This window comes from Tenrec ecaudatus, chromosome 11 (genome assembly GCF_050624435.1).
Source record: "Tenrec ecaudatus isolate mTenEca1 chromosome 11, mTenEca1.hap1, whole genome shotgun sequence".
In the NCBI taxonomy this organism is placed as follows: Eukaryota; Metazoa; Chordata; class Mammalia; order Afrosoricida; family Tenrecidae; genus Tenrec; species Tenrec ecaudatus.
In genome coordinates, this window is record NC_134540.1 from 84,564,118 (window position 1) to 84,587,439 (window position 23,322).

The window sequence follows — 23,322 nt, forward strand, 5'->3', positions numbered from 1 at the left end:
AAGTGGCTGACACTTAATGGTTAAAGATGCGCACAAGCCAAGTCACACTCATGGTGGCCCCACGTGGCCCATAGTAGACTGTGCCCCCCTGGGGTGTTTTCCTTTGTTTTCCGTTTAAAACACAAATTTATTATCCAGGTAGCCAGGGCTGAAAAGGCTCTCTTACAGCTGAAATGTATGGGAAGAACCACATTCCTTCCCAAGGTCCAATGGCGAAATCCCTTCCTGGCCTTTTCCAATCTGGGGAGGCCATCCACCTTCCTAGTCTCAGGACACCCTTCCTCCTTGGTCAAAACCAGCAACACTGGGCTACACTTTTAAATGTGTGTGGTCTTTGAGGAATCAGTCACCAGGCCTCTCTTCTGAGATGCCTGGGTGGATTTGAACCATCAGCCTCTTGCTCAGCAGCCTGGCGTTTAACCGGGTATCGTGGACATGCTCTGGTGCGTAATAATTTGGGGTTTCTTGAGACTTTTACGAGACTCCTTGACTGTGTTTCTTAGCAAGGGTTTCTTAAGGAATGTGGGTCCCCTGGTTCGTTACAGCAGAGAAGTAGCATGGGAGACCTCCCGTGCGTGCATGGCCGGGCTTTCTGTGCAACCTTGGCGATGACATGTTAGCTCTCCCCAGGGAAGGGCTGCTTTGAGTCTTTGCAGCCACCACCCCCACCCCACCCCCCACGCATACCCCTGCCCCCAGGACTTGGGCTTCGGAAGGCTAGGATTATATTTTGAGTGTTGTGCAGCCTCGGGGCCTGCTTCTGTGCAGGAGGGGGTTCATGACTGCAGCGTTTCTGGAGCGGCTTCCATGAGAGCCCGCGACCCTGCAGAGAATGACCCCGAGAAAAGAAACTGCGTCCACCCGGGGTTGCTGGTCACGGGCTCACTGTTTGTTCCTGTTTTGTCTCCCACTCTGCGTTCCAGCTGCCCACTCCTCAGCCCAGGCTCAGGACCGACCAACTGCCACAGTGTCGCCCTTGCGCACCCAGAATTCTCCATCCCGCCTGCCAGCTGCCAGCCTCAGGCCCCACTCCGTGGTGTCCCCGCAGCACGTCCACCAGTCTCCGATCCAGATGGTCGTGGGGGCCCAGTGTCCCCGGCCTATCATCCCCCTCACGTCAGCAGCGTCAGCCATCACACCCCCAAACGTCAGTGCTGCCAACCTCAATGGGGAGGTCGGAGGGGGCCACATCGGCGGCCTGTTGACATCCAGCCCCACCAACACAGGATGTAAAGCAGAGGAGAAGAAAAATGAAAAGGTATGTGCCAATGACCCCGTAGGTATTCAAGCCCTGCGGCAGCGACATGCTGGTTGTCCTAGAAGCTCCTACCCACAGATGCCCCAGGTGAGTGACAGACAGGGGCCCCATGAGCTCACAGCCCCTCCTTGGAGTGGAATTCAGGGAGGCCGGTTTCTCTACCAAACCCAAAACCAAACTCACCGCCATGGCGTTGATGCCGACTCACAGCAACCCCGTAGGTCAGGGTGGAACTGCCCCTGTGGGTTTCTTATGGGAGTAGAAAGCCCTTATGAGAGCCATTCTTTATGGGAGTAGAAAGCCCAGGCTTTCTCCTGAGGAGCAGCAGGTGGTTTCAAACTTCACACTTGGCAGTTAGGAGCTCAACAAGGAACCACGACACCACTAGCATTTCTGTCTGTTTTTCTATAGGGCGGAAAAAATTTCCCTTCCACCTGACACTTGAGTTCCATCTTTTGGAAAATTGCTGTGATATATATCCAGTCTGTTAATAACAATTACTAATGTCCACATTCCAGGATATTGTCACGATGAATATGCAACTGCGTGTGTGGGCACAGAAAGGCCGTGGAGAGATTCCACTAGCTTTTTATTTGGCTTTTCCTCAGACTTTTTGAAGCCCCCTCCTGTGGTATCTACACACACACACACACACACACACACACACACACATACAAATGTTCACGAGAGTTCATGTTTACTGTTTTACGGTTAAGTCTTTGAAATCCAATGTGTTTGTGACACATGTGCATAACTCAAATCAGACCAGGTTCCTGTCAGTGCTGCCTGTGACCGCCATGTTGGACAGCATCCAGCTCGATCTTCAGCTTCGGGCCGCTGCTTGCTGGCCTGGCGGGGTGAACCGTTTGGGTACTGTCTCCTTATCTCTGCTAGCCAAGGGGCTAGAACTTCCTGTCCACCAGGAAGAAATAATTGATGACCTGCTGCCCAAACCCCAGCCATTGAAACCCTAGCGCATCTCAGCTCTACTCCAGTGCACTGGGACCACCAGGAGTGGGAATTAGTACCTGCTTATTTGTTTATCCTTCTCGTTAGTCTATAGATCTTTTAGGCCATTTTCATCTAAAAATCACTCTTTTGATGAAGGGGTGTTAGCCACCATTGAGATGAGCACCCTCTATAAGAAGCTATGTCTTTAGAGTGAGGACAGCCCTCGGCTGGTCCCAAGTCCTGGCCCGGGGACACCACCAGCAATGGTTCCTCACTCATCTTCCCAGGGATCCCTCGAGGCAGACCCACCTGGCTCCTCACCTGTGTCCCTAGCAGTAGCCCAGGTAGATCCCAGTGATGTGCCCAAGCCAGACAACCGGGGGGCTACATCCTATCTACCCAGTCTGGTCCAGAGGATGTGTCGCTCCTGGAGTTGACTGGGTGGAACTACGGCTGCCTGCTGCTCTTGATTCCAGCTCCTTGAGGTCAACACGTTGTGTGGGCAGGAAGCGAAAGGGCTGTTCAGCGTGCCGTGCATGTATCTGCTGGAAAAGCAGTTCCCTCTTGAATCTGCCGCCTTGCACTCTTCAGCCCTTGCTCTAAGACAGGGCTGTGTCTCAGGCAGCAGAGGTGGAGCTTACCATCCTCTGCTCTGACTCAGACCGTCCTTCCCAGAAGACGAGCTCTCAGGAGCCTTCCAAGCAGCTGAGCAAGAAACAAAACAAAACAAACCGGGAACCAGACTTGTAAATGGTGGAGGCCATCAATATTTATATAAACATTCCTAATTCTTTCCTCCTCCACCAAAAAAAAACATCCTTTTGTCTACTTTGTGAAACAGATAGGAGTGGTTACATGGGACTGACTCTTTACTGAATGGGATTTCAGGCTTTTAGGAATCGTTATCAGGAGAGAGATTGTTCGCTGTGTTGCCCTCTTAAGTGTGTAGCTAATGAGAACCAGGCTGGCGATCTGCTTTCAACATTCCCAGGCTCTTAAGACACTCAGCAAATAGTTTGCTTTCACCCAAGGGTTACACTGTGCTAGCCACCCTCGTGCATCAGCAAAGAGCAGTTAAGTCCAACAGGCGCCCAACGTGTCCCGGTTGATTAAATGCAACTTGGAAGGAAGCCCTTGTTCTTAGTTGGAATGTAGAAAACTTGACCACTTAGCATCCTTCTCAAGAGGCAGGCGTGCTTCCTCCAGCAGTCCCTTGAGCTGGCCTCTAGTAGCAGGAGTGCATAGGGCCTGCACCAGCCTGATACGCAACCAAGCTCTGGGTTGAACACACACTGTATGTGTTAGTCTGGGTTGACTAGAGAAACAAATTCATTGACACACGTGTGTGTAAGAGAGAACTTTGTATCAAAGAGCAATTAAATATTAAGAAAACATCCCATCCCAGTCCAGATCAAGTCCCTACGTCCAATATTAACCCATATGTCTGATAGCAATCTATAAATTCCTCTTCAGACTCACGCAACACATGAAAATCACAGGCCATTGGGTGGAAAATCATGTAGATCCAGTGGCAGTGGAAGCATCTCAGCACTGGTGTAGGGTCTCCACGTGGCTCCTCCAGCTCCAGGGTCCTGGTATACCTCCATGTGCTTTCTCAGCAGGAATGTATCACAGGGAGTGAGTGCGTGCCCCGCCTCTAATAAGCTAGTTATCTCCTTAGCACTTACAGATGAGGCTGAACTCTCCACCCCTTCACTCTTAAGTCTCAAATTGACAACAGATGATGTAGCTACCACACTATACTCTTCCAAGTAGCCAATAGGAATGACCGTCCTGAGAACAGAGGAGCACATATCAATAGTCATAACAATACTCCAGCCTCCCACAGAGACGTGCATCTGCGGTGTGGTGGTTTTCACTTCTCACTTCATCCACAAAAGGGGGGGGGGGGGGGAACACCAACCATCGGTTGGAGAAACCACCTGTGAATGCCTTCACCACCTGAGTCCCCAGTTGAGTTCCCCCAGTTTACAGCACGGTTTAAGTGTCTGCAGCAGTTGCCATTTTTAGCCCAAGGGACAAGACACTGGTTGTTGCATTCCTGGTCCTGAGACTCAGAGGCTCGTGAGTGAGCAGCGCGGCAGCGGCGGGCATCACTGTGCCTATTGCTCTGCCCGCAGGGGCCGGGGCGGAGGCCACTCGCTCTCAGAGCTGCCAGCCCCTGCTCCCCACCGTACCCGTAGGGGATCAGGCCTTACCAACTCTACAAACACATAGCTGTCCACTTCTAGTCTATTTCTGGGTAGCTCCGTCTCAGATGTGCACGTGTCTAATTATGGAAAAAGTATTTAATATTTGGGAGGATTCTCTGGGCTGTGTCTGTTATTGAATTTTCCTCAGGAAAAGACAACGAGCTCTCCAGCTCTGCTGTCCATTGAGACCCAAACCTCAGTGTGCCGTGGGCTTGCGCCGTGCCGAGCTCTGCTGAAATCGGATCCAGACGCTTCTAAATAGGCGAGAGAGAGAGAGAGAGAGAGAGAAAGAGAGAGAGAGAGAGAGAGAGAGCAGGCAGTGGTTAATGGGGCTCCTGGGTAGGGGCAGGTGGGCATAATTGTCTTCCAGAAGCGTGGGAGATTTGTGTTCAGACATCCTCTGGATGTGGAGATGGAAGCCTAGTGCATGTTTCACCTATTCCTGCTGGGGTTGCTGGGAGGCCGTGCTCCGCTCCTGGTGAGCCCCTGGTGATTGGGCACCAGCCCTGCTTGTCTGAGTATAAGGCTCCTGAATGGTACAAACAGTTTATACCTGAAGGTTGAACACCTACCCAGTGGTGCCGCGAAAGAGAGGCCTGGTGATCTGCCTGCGTAAAGGAAGAGGCTACAGGGAAGTCCCACTCTGAAACACCTGAGGTCTCCATGAGTCAGGACTGAATGGATGGCAATGCGATTGAGTGAGTTTGGACTGACCTTGGAGTAGGAGCCTTTGGGGAGGATGCAAGTGCTGATGGGATATTGGCTCGTTCTCTCCCTTGAGTCCTGAACTGGATTCTAGGGGGGTGGGGGGATCTGCTGGATTCTGGGTCTCTGCCCAAGTGTGCACAGTCCCCACCCACCCACCCCAGTCACATCTGCTCCCCTCAGGAGCTGCCTTTGTGGCCAGGCCAACATGATGCTGCACCCCCCTCCCCTTTTTCCTGGAAAGCTACATGCTTCCTGGAAGTCTGGTGGAGGGAGCGGTGCAAGCTTGATCAAAGGACTCTTAGCTTGCTCCTTCCTTTCTCAGACCCGCTGCTGCCTTTCCTGTTGGGACCCCACCTTGGGAGAGCCCTACTGCTGCCTCCTTTCTGGCTGATGATCCAGCTACTGGGTTAGCTTTGTTAGCTTTCCCCAGGGGGCTTACCCTCCTGTGAAGTCTCTACAGCCACTGTTTTTCACACTACTAGTTATAACACACTCCGGGGTCCACGTAGGGGATAAAGCCCACGTAGGGGATCCGGAGCACTATTTCTTCTCAAATAAGAGAGGGCGGATCCAAGGAAGCGGGGTAGAATCCAGCAGGTATATAGCGCACAGTAGAGGTAAGCATGCATCTCTTGGGGAGACGTTTGCTGCTGAGCCCCAAAAGAAAACATGCCTCTTACTACGGGTCATTGTAAGACGGAGGACAGCCCCTAAGGGTGTCTCACTCACTTTCTGAAGCTAGAAACACCCTCTATTTGCAGACAAAAGTGAGCTGGAAAAACTGCTGCCAGTCAGTTTTCAGTCCCGTGACTTAAGGTACATTCTTGATACTTGAAAATCAAAAGGTCAAAAGAATGTGAACTTTCCGTTCATAGATGAGCTAGGTAAAGTCTCACAGACTAGTGCACAGGCGCCCGAACATGTTCATCCTACCGCCCCTTTTCAGGAAGGAAAACATGTTTAAAGGCTCTGTGGCCTCCTGGTAACTGAAAGCGTTTGTACTGTAGTCCTTAACCAGGATAAAGTGTCGGGGTCTGCTTTGTCCCCACAAGACACGGCCACTTTGGGAAACACTGGAAGAGTAGACTGTGACTGGACGGAGCCCCACAGTTCTTCTCACTAAGCTCCTCGTTTGTAATGCCGCTGCTGAGGCTCAGAGATGTTGAGAGACTGGCCTGAGATCACACAGTGCCAGCGGGGAGCGTGTCCTGTCCCCCCCAACTCCTCCTTCTCTGCTCTGTCTGCACCCATGTGCTAGCGCTGGGTGGCCTCCCCAGCCACGTGGAGTGTGTCCCTGTAGGTGTGTTGGACATGCCCAGGAGTCCCTTGGTGAAATGTCCAGCTCCAGGCTCCTCCCCATGATGGGTCACAGAGTGACGATCACCTGGCCTTTCTTCCTAGTCTATCTTAGCTTGGAAGTTCAGCTGCAACCTGTTTAGCACCATGGCCACATGCAAGCGTCCAGGAAGACAGGTGCATTGACCAGGAGTCTAGCCCAGCTCTCTGGAACGGAAGGTGAGGATGCTACCACGGAACTGCGCCTCGATAAAGAACAGGAGCACCTGTTGCAGAAGATGGGCGAGAGACGGGGCTTTCCACGCTCTGTCTCAGAAACCTGCAGGGTCAGTGCCACCCTGGCCTATCGGGTCGGCATGAATTGGCACCGACTCGACAGCAGTGATTTGGTTTTCTTGGTACCGGGGAAGACTGTGACAGCCGTGATGTTTCATGCACCCAGGAGAGCGGCGGCTACAGCAAACTGGAAGGTGACTCCCCTTCAGCAGCCAGGCGGCATTTTTCTGCAGTGAATCACCCCGCTGTCTGGGTGTATCTTCTCCTTGGGTCCGAATGCCGTTGCTTTTGCCATTTCTACACTGCAGACTGGGATGGGGAGCGGGCTGCCGCAAATCCTGGAATCCCGCTTCTCCGTGGCTGCCAATGTGTTTCCAATTTTAAAGCAGGCACATGCATTCCTGCAATCACACACTGTCTGCGTTAAGCCTGTGAAACCCAGCCAGCGTCGGGGGAAATGTCATGCTGCCCTTGATTGGTTCCCAGATATTAAAGTCAGAGGTGGGAACGGCCTGGGCTTGAGAAAGCCCAGAGGTAGATTCCAGCTCAGACTGCATCCCCACACTGATCTTGAGGAGTGGACGGAGGGCAGGGGGCAGATGTTAACCGAATGTTTGCTTGAGGGTCAGACACACGCATTTGGGAATCCTCCACCCAAAAGCGTGTTGGTAAAGTGAAGCATGGTGGAAGGACGATGGCTTGGCTTGAAAGACCCAGGGTGAGCTGGCCTGTGGAGATTCAGTGAACACCAGGGTCTCAGCCCCCACAAATGAGCCACTGAGGAGTCAGATGGTCAGCAGGGCCCCTGAAAGCCTCGTGTCCACCCCGGGACACACTTGCCGGGCAGTGCTGCCCACCACATGCTGCTCATGTTGCCGAGAGCTGGTGAGTCACCAGGCCTGGCCTCAGCAGAGGGAGCCTCCTTCCTGACCCCTGTGTGGGCTGTAGCTACAGAGCGCGCCCAGGCAGCATGGAGATCTGGTGCTTTGGGATCCACTCCTCCGCTCTCCCTTAAGGCTTCCTGCTTTCTGCAGACAAAGGAGCCCCTGAAGCATTGTCAGATGAGCGCCAGTGTCAGTCCTAGGATCGGCAGTTCAAATCCCGCAGCCACTCTGAGTCAAAGCCATGAGACCGTCAGCCCCCTTAAAGTTTCACATCCTCTGGAGCCCTAGCAAAGGCTCCTGTGACTCAGAATCCACTTGACGGCGGTGGGTTGAGATTGGGGTTCTGCAGGGTGAGAGAAGTTGGCATGTGGCTGATGAATAATTTCCAGACTGAAAATGAACCCATTCTAAAAGCACAAATCCCAGCTGTCAAAACAAGAGCATTCTGAAGTTTCACAGGCATTTTGGTTTTGTTTTTCATTAGGGGTTTTTTTTGTTGTTGTTTTGGGGTAGGGGTTTGGTTCTTGGGTTTTATGGGGGGGCTGGCTTGATTTTATCTTTTAGAAGGGGACATGCTGATAGAATGTCACCTCCCAGGTGACGAGGCGCAACACCCTCATCCTCACAGTTCCCCGTCATAGACTGTGAAAGACTTGTGAACCCCCCATGCTGAATCCGATCCTCTGGGGGTTAGAGAGGGTGATGGCCACCTGGCCCTGGCCCTGGCCTGACGGGGCCTTTGCTGGCTACCCTGAGGACCTAGAGCCTTCTATTTGTTGCCTTCTTCCTGGAAGGAGATATAGGTCAGGTTCATCACTCCAGTCCCTCATAGAAACCATTGGTCCTGGGGTAAGAGTTGATCCCATGTGCTTCAGAGCCGATGGCCGTGCTCAGCTGGTTTGTGAGTGGGGGTGTTGATTTGGAGATCCAGAGAGGCCAGGTGACCTGCCCAAGGGAACAGCAGGCCGAACGATGGGCAGCTGAATGCACGAGTCCTTCTCCTCTCTTCCTGTCGGCCAGCTTCACCCCTGGGTACAGAGGGCTCATGCCATTGAGTGGCAGCATATGGTAAGGGATGATTGAGGGAAGCAGGGACCACTATGGAATCAAAAATGATGAAAACGTAAGTTCAAAGAGAGAAGACACACATAATTAGCATAAAAGGTGGATCTGAAACCTGGCTGTGTGGTCGGAATGCGGGGGCTTCTGTATATTAACCATATGACTGAGCAAAACTCCTTTGCCTTAGCAGCAGAAATCAGCTAGGGAGAAGGGGAAGACAATATTCCACAGGAGGGAGAGGAGATTTCAAAAAGGGAGGGGACAGGGCAAACGATGGGAGGTTTGATGTTTAAATTGTCTCAAACCACAATTAAAAAGATGATGATCTGAAATGTAAGCCCCCACCTAACTCATGAGAGTTAAATACATATATATGTGAATCTGTTTCCTTGTTGGAGTTGATGGGAGGAGTAAACTGGCCCCTTAGGTCCTTCGTAGAGTAGTTGGAACAAAAATATTAGAAATTAATATTTTGGGGTGGCTAATTGGAAGGCCAGACCCATCCCCCTAAGAATTATGAGCGAGGCATAGATAGGAAGCTGAGAGATATGTAAGATATCTGAAGGAAGCGGTGTGTCACTGAGGCATCTATATAAAGGGGAAAGAGGTATGGCTTTGCCATTGAGGAAAGGCTTCGGAAAGCTGAGGTCGATCGTGGTCGGCTAGTCAAAAGCAGGCCCTACTGGGTTAGTGCAATCTCTTTGTGAAGTACTGTTTATACATCTCTCCAGACACATTCTGCTTCTGGTTCAGTGTCCCTCTGCCCACCAGAAAGCGCAGATGTAAAGGGATGTTTTTTATTTTTTAAGGCTCCAGCGTCTGACGTTTAGCCCAAGCAATGGATGCGGCCCAAGAAAACGATTTCAGTAAAACTCGGGCTTTCCTCTGCAAAGCATTAAACCAAGTTTCCACAACAGTAATAAACTCCAGAGATGGAAAAGGATTGAATTCTGTCGCCATCTCAAAGTTTGCCATTAACTACCGGCCGCCTCTCCAGGACAACCAGGAGGTCAAGATAATGACCTGTCGGGTGGCGGCCAGCAGACATCTCTGAGCTGCTGGACATGCTGATTTCCCGCTCTGCTCGATCGTGAAAGTCTGCGGCTGGGGCCGCCTGCCCTTTCAGTGGACGTGCCCACCTCGCCTCTCTCACAAGGACAGGGGATCTTTTGTCCAGTGTCCCGGGCCCAGAGAAACTCCGGATATGGAATGAGTTCGAAAGAAAAGCACGGGCACCCACCCCATTAACCACACCAGAGGATGACCCCTACCGATGGAACCCCACCGACCAGCGCCAGCTCCCCGGGGCTCTCCACATAGGCCCGGGGACTTGTGGGCGGTTTCCATTTGAGCCACGTCACGCAGGGCAAGGCCTGCAGAGAGCAGCTTGGTGTGATCGTTTCGCGTGTCTTTATTTCATCTTGTTGACGGCCAGGCGGTAGGAAATACTCTTTGACATCAGTGGGTTAAGACCAGAAGAATAAATAATTTTTAAAAGAAAGAAAAGCAGACTCTGCCCTTGAGTTAGTCCAGAGTAGCCCTGCCCTGTGGGTTTCTGAGCTGTAACTAACTCTTTGGGGAGTAGAAAGCTTCCCCTTTCTCCCTGGGAGAGACGGGTGGGGTCAAACTGCGGACCTTGGGCTTTGCAGCCCAACCAGGAAGCCATTACATCACCAGCACTGCTGGCTAAGAGAGTGCCCCTCTATCCTTCAGTCTGGGCTGGAGTCACCCTTGGGGTAGGCTTGATTTGGGGTTGCCTGGTATGTTGCCTGCTTAATAACTCCTTCCAGGCCAGATCTTAATGAATGACAAGGTACATTTGCATGCGGTTCAAATGAAGCTCGTGAATCTTTTCTGAGGATTCTCGCTCTCGGTCTCTCCAGCAGAACAAACAGGTCAGTTTATGGGAACAGTTACTGCTTTAGGATCTCTTGGTAAGAGGAGCCTCGCAGGGGTGAGTGCCGGCCGTCAGGACCTGCCCTCATCACTGATCGGTTCTCTTCGCCACTTAATACGACCGTAGACAAATCCCTGCATGTCGCATTGTTAAATATGAAAATCAGAACAATGGCTTTGGCTAACGACCCATGGGAGAGTATGAAAAGTAATTATCGATTCCTATCAGTAGAAGACAATGTGAGGTGTTTCATCGAAGCATGGCTAAAATATTCCAGGGGTTACCACTTATATGAAAGCCTGAGAGATGGAGCCCAAGCTGATGGCGTGTCGGTCAAGACTTCTTGCTGCATGCGCTGTTTTCAGCAGTGCCTGCCGCCTAGTCCTGCCTGCGCGCAGGGTGCTCCCAGGGGTGGCCTGGGGGTTTGGGCTCACCAGGTTATGTGTGGCTCACAGGCCCTGTGAGGGGAAGGAAGTAGGAATCGCGTCAGATCTCTGGGTGTTGAGCAGCTGAGTTACGACGAGTCAGCATTTTGGAAGCCACGAGGACCAATCGATAATGTTCTCCATGATTTGGAGCCAAGGAGGGAATGTTCCCAGTTCTTTCCTTTGCAATGAAGCAAATTCCCCAAAAACAACGGAAAACGGAGACAGACACAGCTTCAACCATGTGTATTAGAAAAGTATTAAGATCCTTAAGAAGTGTGCCCCCAGGAGGAGTGGGTGCATGATGATAATTACAGATACAAGAGACGTAGGGAATACAAAGGGGGAGGGGGAGAGGTAGGGAGAGGGGCCTTCAGCAGTCACCAATGAAGATGGGAGGGGGAGGGGCAGCAGAACGGATTGTGATTGCATAAATCATCGTAAAGGCGATTAAACCATGGGGGAGGGGGATGCGCACTAAAAGTGATGTGGGCGTGATGGTACAACGCTCCATGATAGGACTGAATGATTGAACTCTTGAATTGGATCTGTAAGTCACTTGCCAATAAAATGGTGGGGGACAAAAGAGAAGAAGTATGCCCCAAGCGATGCTTGAGGGCCCAAGGCCACTGTCCATTTCTCAGGATGGACTGCAATCAGCAAGCCCCCCTGCAGAAGGGCTCACTTTCCCTTCTGGTAAGCCTTCTAGTCCTGAGCTGGGCTTCGGGGTAAGGCTCTTTCAGGAGGCGAACTTTCACAGTCTTCTTGCAGGAAAATACACCTGTAGAAAGTGCTCCTGGCAAGAAGATATTTCAGAGAGGCTGTGAAACTCTCGTGCCCTTACCAGGGCTTCACACAGGCAGGGAGTCCCCGGGTACTGCAAACAGCTTAGGAGCAGGGCTGCTAATGGAAAGGTGGGCGGTGTCGCTGAAGAAAGGCCTGGCATGGTTCTTGGAGAATCGCCCTTGGACGTCCTGTGGTGCGCAGTGCTACCCTGGCACACAGGGAGTCGCCCGAGTCAGCAGCAGCTGGTAGCAGAGACAGGGGCCTTCGATGCCATCCACACTGGGCAGACCCACTGCCCCTCCCGAGCCCAGCGGTCCTGCCAGCAGCATTTCTGGAGAACCCTTCGGATTTTGCTGAAATGCCTCCAGTGACAAAGGCACCTGCTTAATGAAGGAATCCATTCTGTTGTCGGGCCAATGTCTAAAAATGAGGAGAGTTCATTCTCTCACTGAATCTGACTCTCCCACCCCACAGGGGCCATCCCCTGAGCCCGCTCTACCACCTCACAATCTAAAATTAGTCTCCCTCTCCTGAAAATAGCCTTTCTGCTATTGGAAGTCATCCTCCTAAAAGCAGTTTAAAATCTGGGTTAAGCCAGTGCCTGTCACCAAGCAGTCCTCATTCAACTTTGTTCCCACTGCCCCAGACCCCTCCTGGGCCTCCAAAGCGACTCCCTGAGCCCCTTCTCCGTCCTAGTTGTGCCTCTGGACCCTGCGACCCTGCGGCGAGCCAGATGGGCAGGGTCCCTGCGCTGGCCTCCTGGGAGCTACAGAAATGCATGCGCGAAGAGTGGGTCAGAAGGTTTCAGATGTTGATAAGCAGAATAAAGAAAGGGCAGCCAAGTAGCAGGTTAGAGGACAAGTGTGCTCAAAACAAACAACAAATCCTCTCGAGGCCATGAACTCCGTGCTGACTCATCATGACCCTGGAAGGCAGAGTAGAACTGCCCCCGGGGGCCTCCGAGTCTGCACATATGGGAATGGACAGTCTATGCAGATCCCTAAGTGAAGAAATGAAGGAGCTTTTCAAGAGGGAAAGGCCCCGTCCAGACAGGGAGGAGCAGCAATCAAGACCCTGGGGGAGCAACAAGTTTGCATATTAAATATATTTGGAAAAACAAAAAAGGAGGAAGAGAGATGGGGGGTGGGGAGGGGGAGGAAGAGAGGCAGCAGATGACAAGGAGGTCAGCAGAACCAGCCCAGGAAGGGTGAGAAGGTTGGATTCAAATGGAAATAGAGCAGAAACTTTTGGGCGGTTTTAGTTGGAGTGATATGATCAGATTGACCCTTTCTGATCTACCACTGTGACCCCTGGGTGAAGCCGAGAGGGGCAAGAATGGAGGCAGGGAGGCTGGATGTGAAAATAAAAATAATGTATAAATTATCAAGGGCTCATGAGGGTGAGAGGGTGAGGGAGGGAGGGGAAAAGGGGGGAGCTGACACCAAGGGTCTCTGGTAGAAAGAAAATGTTTTGGAAATGATGATGGCAACATAGATACAAATGTGTTGATACAATTGATGTCTGCATTGTTCTGAGAGTTGTAAGAACCACCGATAAAAAATCTTTATTACAATTAAAAAAAAAAATCTCTGTAAACCAGTACTTCCCAAAGTGGGCACCAGGGGGCACAGAAGGCCCCAGGGGACTACAAAGGCAGATGTCTACACTTTATCCTGAGGAGCCCTGGTGGCACGGTGGCTCTGGATTGGGCTCCCCACCACCAAGTCAGCTGTGTGAAACCACCAGCCGCTCTGCGGAAGAAAGACGAGGCTTTCTACTCCCGTAAAGAGTTAGCGTCTCAGACACCCACAGGAGCAGCCCTTCCCTGCCCTGTAGGGTTGCTATGAGTCTGACTTGACTCAGTGGCAGTGAGTCTGGTTGATTTGGACCCTTTCTCCTGGGTTGTGACCTATTGGTCAAGTGGCGGTGAGCCAAGTGAGTTTGCCGTAAGTGATGAGGACGGGTTGGAGGCGGGAGACCCATTCACTCTTGAAAAGTCCGTGCAGCGTAAGCACCAGTACAGTCATTTTAAAGATGAGAAAAGGGAGGGCTGAGGAAGATAACCAGTTTAACCTCAGAAGCAAGAGAACCATTTTGTAACGAAGATAAGACTAGAATTGCTTTGTTGTTATTTTCTGTAAGAAAACTTACTCTTTAAGAAGTGCATAGACGTGTTATTGCTACCGTGACGGGCTGTTGGTCCGTTGTGGCCCATAGTGACCCCATGCACAATAGGACCAAACCCCCCCGGTTGGGCATCATCCTCATGATTGTTCTTAGGTGTGAGCCCATTGTTGCAGCCACCGAGTGAATCCATCTCATCGACAGCCTTCCCCATTTTCACTGCCCTTCCACTTGGCTAGGCAGAAGGTCATTTTCCAGGGACTGGTCTGATCGTACGACCAAAGTACTTGAGACGATATCTCACCATGCTTGCTTCTAGGGACATTCTGGCTGTACTTCTTCCAAGACAGATTTGCTTGTTCTTCTGGCAGTCCACATAGATTGAGGGTGTGTGTGTGTGTGTGTGTGTGTGTGTGTGTGTGTGTGTGTGTGTGTGTGTGTGTGTGTGTTCATAGTCACCGAGTAAAACTAAGACTGAAATTTAAAGAATTAGACAGGGAGCTCTCATGCACTGCTGGTAAAAACATAAAATGGTATAACCACTTTGGAAAATAATTTAACAATTTCTCCAGAAGGTAACCAGCTACCTACCATCTAACCCAAGCCTTCTACTCATAGCTATTTCCCCAAGAGAATTGAAAGCCCCTGCCTGACAAAGACATGCGTGGGCAGAGTCATAACAACTTTGTTTGTAACTGTCAAAAGTTGAAAACAACTCCAGTGCCATCAACAGACTAAATTACGGTACAAACTCACAATTGATTACAAAAGGAACTGGTTGCAGATACATATCTATCTATGTAGGCATGTCCCAAATTATCTAAGTAAAAAGCCAGAAAGTAAGAGTACACGCTGATTGGATAGATCTATAATTTATATCTCTAGTGCCAGAAAGCAAGCCTCCAGTTACCTAGGAGAGGGGACAATCAAGAGCAGGGTTACCCAAACAAAAGCAAACTTTTCATCTTTTGATTATGATCTAATCGTATCGAGGTGGACAGATTTACATACTAAAATGTTATTGAGACGTACACATCAGCAAACTTGTACAGAGAGATAAGGGGACATATAGATTTTAGAATAAAAAGGAAAACTCGCCATGACTTGCATCTCTGTTACAGGATCAGTCCTTCAAACAGAGCATCACGCTGATTGGATGATACTTTGCCACTTGCATTTCTGATGCGGCCATGATGCAGACTGTCTACCTGTTAGGATATGATAGGTTATGCTGTAGCAACACATATACCCAAAGCATTAGGATCTTAAGCCAAGGCTTATTTCTCGCACAAACCTCCTCATGTCTTTTCCCATTTGGCTGAAGTTTCTCATTTCTGTCACCTCCTTCCAGGACACAGGCTAATGGACCTGCCACTACCTTGAGCATTCTTGGCTGTCATAGCAGAAGGAAGGAGACCTCGGGAAGATGTCCCACTAGCAGTGGCATGTTTTCGCCCCAAAGTGACATATATCACATTTGCTCACAACTTAATTGGTCAAAACTGGAGGCATGGTCTCACCCAGCCCTAGAGGGAGCAGAAAGCAAAATATCACTGTCTACGTGGAAAACAGAGAGCTGGCAGTCTTCCATCCACAGCACAAGTAATTACCCCCATCCAGTTACAAAGAAGGAGCAGAATTCAGGTCTGTGACTCACAGTGAAGCTTGCTAACGCTCACCGGCTTTAAAACGGAGACTGCCTTCCAAGTCAGAGGTGGCCTCCCTGGGTTACCAGCTGCATATAACGTTTCATACATTTTTAAGTGGTATCGGTGATCTGTTTTATATGCCTTTTTGGACAAAAAGCAACCAAACAACAAAACCCTGAGCTACATAGGCTACAGAGGAACGAATGGTCTTAACAGCTTTCCACCCTCCATCCCTGCCTGGCGCCCACCCTGAGAGGCCCACACCCGCAGCATCCCATCCTTTTCAGTACCGTGACTCTGCTTACTGCGCTATTAGGTATTTTGCCCATAGAACCCGTCCATATTGCAGCTCCGAGTTGAAATGTTTCGTTCAGTTCTTTCATCTTGGGAAATGCCAAGCGTGTTGCTCCTTTTTGATTTCCTCAAACCAGGCCTTTGCATATTTCATTATTGTTCTTTAATTTGTCTTTTCGGGCCGTCCTTTGAAATCTTCTCTTTGTCTCTTTTAATCCATTATTTCTTCCACTCACTTCAGCTCTTCTATGATCAGAGTCTCTGCTGATGGCCATTTTGGTCTTTTCTAAATCTCCTCTCTTCTTAATGACCTTTTTCTTTCTTTGTGTATAACGCCTTAATGTCATCCCGCAACTCACTTGGTCGTTGTTCATTAGTGTGCGGCGCATCAACTCTATTCCTGAGATGGTCTCTAAATTCAGGTGGGATATCCTTAAGGGCAGACTTTAGCCCGTCAAGTTAAACTTCAAGTTGCATATGAAAAACCAGTAATCTGTTCTGCAGCGGCCTCTGACCTTGTTCTGACTGATACTGAACGTCTCTGTCTCTTCCCACAGATGTCGTTGACTTGTTTCCTGTCTGCTGAATCTGATGATGTCCACATGTACAGTTTGTGTTGTTGAAATAGGTCATTCCAATGAATAAGTGATTAGTCTTGCAAAATGTTATCTTGTGATCTCTGGCATCATTTCTAGCGGATCCTCCTTCTTTGTTACTAACCTTTTATTTCCAACAGCCAGTAGTTATCAGAGCACCTTGATTATGTGTTTGTTCAATTTTAGACTGCGAACGTTGGTGTGAAGCTATAATTTCTTCATCTCCAGCATTAATGGTTGACATAAATTAGAATGTAGTCCTATTAACTGGTATTCCTTCTAGGTATTAGTTCTAACTACTAGTATCCAAGTACACAACAATCCCCTCCACCCTGAAGCCTGGAGCCCCTGGATGGATGGCTTCTGCCTGCGATGTGCCAGATCCTCCTGTAGACTTACTGATCCCTATTTGTTTTGCTTTGGGATTAGAACTCCTGGTCTAATGGTGCCACCTCTTTTTTTATCGTTTTATTAGGGGCTCATACAACTCTTATCACAATCCATACATTCATCAATTGTGTAAAGCTCATTTGCACATTCATTGCCCTCATCATTCTCAAAACATTTGCTCTCCACTTAAGTTCCTGGCACCAGGTCCTCATTTTCCCCTCCCTCTCTGCTTCCCCCACCTCCCGTATGAGCCCTTGATAATTTATAAATTATTGTTTTGTCATACCTTGCCCTGTCCGATGTCTCCCTTCACCCACTTTTCTGTTGCCCGTCCCCCAGGGAGGAGGTCACATGTAGATCCTTCTAATTGGTTCCCTCTTTCCAACCCATTCTCCCTCTACCCTCCCAGCATCACCACTCACAAAACTGGTCCTGAAGGGCTCATCCTCCCTGGATTCCCTGTGTTTCCAGTTTCTATCTGGACCAGTGTACATCCTCTGGTCTAGCCAGACTTGCAAGGTAGAATTCTGATCATGATAGTTTGGGAGCAAGGGGTGGGCATTTAAGAATTAGAGGAAAGTTGTCTGTTTCATCGTCGCTACATTGCACCTTGACTGGCTCATCTCCTCCCCAAGACCCCTCTGCAAGGGGATCTCCAGTGGCCGACAAATGGGCTTTGGGTCTCCACTCTGCACTCCCCCACTCATTCACTATGGTAAGATTTTTTTTTCTGATGATCCCTTTGACACCTCTTGATCGCACTTTGTTCTTTGATGCCTGATAACCGATCCCTTTGGTACCTCGTGATCACATGGGCTGGTGTGTTCTTCCACGTGGACTTTGTTGCTTCTGAGCTAGATGGCTGCTTTTTTACCTTTAAGCTTTTAAGACCCCAGATACTATACCTTTTGATAGCCAGGCACCATCCGCTTTCTTCATCACATTTGCTTATTCACCCGTTTTGTTTTGTCTTCTTTTTCTGTATACAGAGCTCCATCATTGTTGACAGAGAGCCTTACAGTGAAATAAAAGGTTGTCAGGGGCCATGCCAATGGTCTTCTGTGGACTGTATAATTTAATGGTCTTTTGTGCGCCTATTAAATTAATTTTATTTTATTTTATGGGACCATAAAACTTAGTCCATTTAGAAAATAATATTCATAGTGTGTCCTTCACATATTTCTTCCAGCTCAGGTTCTGGTTGGAACTGGCCGCAGATGGTCCAGAAGTGCCTTGTAGTGCTGGTTTTGTGTACTTGGATTAAGGAGAACTCAACGAAGCTCAGGAAACCCAACCAGCAAGTAGTATGATTGATGTTCTCTTACAAATGCTACATAAAGCTGCAGCTTAGAGAGTCTCTTTGGGGGCGAATTCTTAATTCTAAACAGAAAACGGGTCCAGCTGGTTAAGGATAATGGCAGTCTGTTCCTCTTTGCTGATGACAAGAAACCCCTTTCCCTGTCTGAGGCCGGGGATGGGAATAAAATGAAGAAGGGCAGCAGCCAGCACCCCACCAGGTACGTTCAGTGTGCCATCACTTCACGCTCAGGGCGGCCCTTGGAGGCGAGTGCTGTCGCACTTCCTCTGTACGTGAGAAAGCTGGGCGGAGAGGACATGCCCCAGGACACACACAGCTGGGCAGTGGGCTAGGGCCCATTCTTTGCATTAACCCACTCAGCTTCCACGTCCACAGTCGCCCAGGAGCTTAGTCACAGAAGTAACCCATCGTCCATAGTTCTATTGTCCAGAGTACGTTCGGTTAAACCTTTCCCAAAGTCTCCTCTGCCGGTGGTACCAGCGCTGGACTGCTAACCGCAAGGATAGTGGTTGGAACCCACCCAGCAGCTCCTCAGCAAAGGCCCCCACAAGGCCGTTCTCCTCTGTCCTGATGGAGCTCTGCAGTAGGCACCTGCCCGAAGGCTCCTCCCAATAGCTGCAAGGTGATGCGCTCATAGGAGCAGCCGAGGCATGGCTACTGGTCCATAGGCAGAGGCGGGTTCTGTGGGTGGCCAATCTGTGCAATTTAATTTGTAAAAATATGACCTTTTCTTCCAAGAGGATTTTTTTTAATGCAAGAAAGCAGTCTCTTGGACCCCTGAACTATGCAAATCGGTAGACCTGGATGCTGACATCTCCCATGCATTGAAATTGCCATCCTTTCCTAACCAGCCTGCGTTATCGCAGCCACCAGACAGGCCCTCGGGCTGGAGATCAAGAGCAGGTGTCAGTTTAAGACTGGACAAAAAACTATGGTTAAAAAAGGCCAGGTGTGTGGGGCTGGGTAGGTGCGGGGGAAACCTTACCGAAAGAAGAAAGAGCCTGCTTTGTGATTGGCTGCTAACACAAGATTGGGGATTCAGACAATCTGCTTCCATAAAGATCGTAATCAGGAAACCCCAGTAGAGAGATTCTACTCTGCCTGTAACTCATGAGGTTTCCATGGAACAGAATCAACCATCACTCAAGGGCAATGGGTTTGGCTTTGGGATTTTATTCACGGAGATATGAGTCAGTGATGTGGGTGTGGGCAGTTCCCCGGGTGAACGGAGAAGCAGGGGCTCCCAGCCAGGCGGCCTTCCCACGCCCTTCCTCCCCCATCATCCTGGTGGTGGGCCCCCATGGTTGGGTGCACTCCATGCTTCCTGGAAACCGTCTGCCTTTTTTTAATAGGAAGACAATCTAAGTCAGGTCCCCAGGTTTACCCAGTTAACTCCCCGTGCCTGGCCCTCAGTGGCCCACAGGAAGTGTTCATGGAAGTGATCGCTTTGGTCAGTGATCACTGCCTCTGAGATCCCGCGCCCTGCTGCTAATGGCCCGTGGGACTCCGTCCAGATTCAGTACCACCTACCTGGTGCTGCCTGGCTGGTGGGACAAAGTTATTTTCATCCATCTGTTTTGATGAGGAAAAGAACCAACAGGCAAGCCCATGAGCTTGGCATACCTGAGTAAATAATAATGGATTTAATCTCTTCTTGTTCCGTTCCAGAAACCCTTCAGGATGCCAGATTTCACAGAGCTTTCAGTCGAGTGCCTTTCATTTACTGTAATGATTTGTGGCGGCACGGTGCTGGTCCCACAGGAAACAAGCCAGAGGCTGGTTGACATCCAAAAGAAAGGTGGCGTTATCCTAACGGGACAAAGCTGCCGCACGCACCCCAGACCACGTAAAGCCAGCGGGGCCGTTTCTGGTTTCTTATCTCCATCCCTCCCACCTCTCCCCCCTAATCTCCTATGCAGCAATTTTAAAGAAATTCATGTTCTGCTACAAATTCTAGTGGGTTCGCAGAGTCCTTTTCTACCTTAGTGAAAAGATAATGGAGCTGGGATGATTGTGGCAGAGGGACGGGGGTCACGTGTCATTCGGCTTCTCGGATGCTGAGCACAGAAGAATCTGTGGAAAACGAAAACCTCCGCGTACCAATCCTTCCTCATTTAGCAATATTAAACCCAGTCCACTCTGCCGGAGCTCCATTAGCGAGTTTTCCTAGGAAAGATGGCTTCTTGCCTGGAAATGTGAGTGCCCCCTGGGTGGTCTCATCTTGTCCCCATCCCAAGTCTGTGGGCCTCAGACCCCTCCTGCCTGTCTTGGGAACCTTACTCTGGGCTGTGGAAACAGGTCCACATGGGCTCGTGCCTGCTCATCAGGACAGGTCAGCAGGCACAGTCAGAAGAGTGAGCTCTGAGACCGTCACCATCAGTGGCTGGTGCTGAATACAGACAGGGCTGCCTTCGTGGCCTGTCCTCAGTGGGAACTATAGGTAACAATAAAGAAGGTGGGAAGGGGAACAGAGAAGGTGTGTGGGGACAGAGTGACAGACTTAACTCCCTGCCATGGAGTTCATTCTGACGACTCAGAGCAGCCCTGTCAGACAGAGTAGAGCTGCCCCTATGGGTTTCCAAAATTATAACTCTTCATGAGAATGGACAGCATCGTCTTTCTGCAGAGCTGCTGGTGGCTTCAAACTACTGACCTTGCGGTTAACAGCCTAGTGCATAACCCACGGGGCTCTAGAGTGATTTATGCCAAACAAACAAACAAAAGCCTCACTGCCATGGGATCAATTTTACCACATAGCAACCCCATAGAATGGAGGAGAACTGCCCCTGAGGGAGTAGAAAGCCTCATCTTTCTTTGAAGAGTGGTGGGTGGTTTCAAACTGCTGACCTCCCAGTTGGCAGCCAATCTGTAACCACAATGCCACTAAAACTCATCGTAAAATGATATATAGGAAAGAAAAAGAAATGTTTTCCCAAATACTCGGTCAAGGTTTCCGAGAGGAGATGATTTACAGATGAGATTTAACAGCCGAATAAGTTTGTCAGGAGGAACAAAGAGGGAGTGGAGGTTCTGAGTTATACCTCAGAGGTACCGCGAAGACTATACTGTGCATTTCCTTCCAGCTACCTTGTGCCACCCCCAGAACACCCCTCACACCTAGCCCTGAGACCAGAGAGACAGCTGGGAGCCTGTCTGAGAGGCTCTGGACACCCAGGCGCTCTCTCCCTCCGGCCTTTTGAGCCTCCTGAGCTCAATCACCACCTTAGTCGGTGTGTTCTCCTCCCAGGGGGTCTTCTAGCCTCTCTGCTTATGCCCGCCTTCCTGCACCAGCTCATCAAAGGGGCGATGGTTCCCCCAGGGGTGCTGCTCCTCTGTTAGAGACAGAAAGTTCACTCCAACATCGCCCTGTTCCTCAAAGGGGCTGGGACCCTCCTGTCCACCACACAGGCTGTTGCTCTGGGGCACCCCCGCCCACCCCCTTGCCTCTATTCGGTGACATCACCCAGGTTTGCGGGGGAGTTGTCCCTTTCCATTTGGAATGTGTACTGAGATGCTAGGAGGCCTGGCAGTGTTTTCAGAGCTGGCAGGTGTTCAGAAGACACAGGTGCTGGGGTAGCTCGCCACCTGTCTGCGTCCACGCACGCACCTGGGAGAACACCCTCGCACCGCAGCGCCCCCACCGCACACCCAGTACCCCCGTAAGTCCCAGCTGTGCTCAAGACGAAGCGGAGGGGGGGTGATGCTGTTTCTTCCTATGGCTGCTTCTCCGCGGACAGAGTGCGGCTCTGTCATGGGTCTGAGGCTGTGATCTATCAGGCTGACCGAGGGCGGCAAACCCCCTGGGGTGGCTGCAAGCCGATCAGCAACACACGCAGCTAATCACAGGTGCTTGTCTGCCAGAGTCATAATGGAGTCCTGGGAGAGGACGGGGCGTCTCCGTGATCAGATGTAGTCAGCTATTGATGAAAAACATGGACGCATCATTCATTAGGCGTGAACCTGGGGGTGGGGGGGTGAGGGGGGTGTAGCAACAAGACTCACAGCCTCCAGCTCGGCCTGGGGCAAGAGAACAGTGCGTGCCTCCACGGCGCTCCCCGGCTGCACATCGGGGTTCGCATCTGACCAGGCCTAGGGGACCAGGCGGCCAGCGACCAACAATCCATCCACGACTTGCTGTGGGGGAAGCCCAGAAGCTGGGGGCTGGTCTCCCAGCCCTTGCCTGTGCCAGCATCCAGATGCCAGCCTCGCATTTATCCAAGACATCAACAGCAACTTGGCCATGGGCACAGCCAACAGCGGGGCAGATGGTGTCGGGCGGTGTTTCCATGCCCCGTGGGTGGCCTGGAGGAGCCCTCTCTGTGCTCCTTGATTTCCTCACACTCATCCTGGCCTGAGAGGGCAGCAGCCTCCCCACCAGTCCCACCAGCCCCCAGGATGCCGCCTGCCCCATTCAGCTTCAGGATGAGCAGCATTTCTCTCCCCAGAGCACAAAGGTCAAAACGGGCCCCTTCTGTCTTCTCTGCAATTCTTCAAGGGGTTTCTGGGTGATGCGGTTGGCCAGTCCGACGCTTAGTCACTACCACCTCCTCTACCTACTGAAGACTGTACTCTGCTTTTAATGGTCTTAAAGTAAGATCTGAGAAGGGAATGAGGTGCCGATGGACAGCGTAGGATTCAAACAGTACAGCCAGTCCCATTTCGCTTCTGATAATGTACTGTGTGGACCACAAACCGGCCTTAGGGAAAGAGGCAAGGACAGGTACCAGAATAGAACCTGGCCCCCATCCCATAAACAAGAGTGTCTTAGCCTTGGCGCTGTGGACCTTTCAGGCCAGATTATTCTTTGTTGTGGGGGTGGGGGGGAGGGAGCAGCACCGCAATCCTGCCCACGAGAAAACAGTAGCATTCCCAGCTCCTGTTGGGACAACCAGAAATGTCTTTGGACTTTACCCAGTGTATATCCTAGGGGCCACCATTGCACCAGCTGAGAACCATTGGGAGAAACTGTAGGTAACCAAGTTGATTTTGCCTACTGCCCCTCTTCAGAAAAAAAAAAAATTACTCAGTGGACCGCAGGTAATTGAAAACATTGATGTCATCGCCCATCCTCCTGGATAAAGAGTGGGCATCTGCTTTTGCCTGCCTCTTAGGGCATTCCACCCTCCTCAGCAGGAGGCACGGGTCTACACCAACTCTATTTCTAGAACCAAAGCAGTAATTACTGTGTTAGGAGG

The 23,322-nt window shown here is 50.6% G+C and overlaps 1 protein-coding gene across 5 annotated transcripts in view; it reads left to right on the forward strand.

Annotated features, from left to right (window-relative positions):
* SH3RF3 (SH3 domain containing ring finger 3) overlaps window positions 1–23,322 on the forward strand; it is a 508,325-nt gene that overhangs the window by 448,861 nt on the left and 36,142 nt on the right. For all 5 annotated transcript variants that reach the window (XM_075563366.1, XM_075563369.1, XM_075563364.1 and 2 more), the window contains one exon: window positions 924–1,258. In XM_075563366.1, coding sequence (XP_075419481.1) covers window positions 924–1,258 — 335 coding nt within the window. The remainder of the gene's footprint in view (window positions 1–923; window positions 1,259–23,322) is intronic.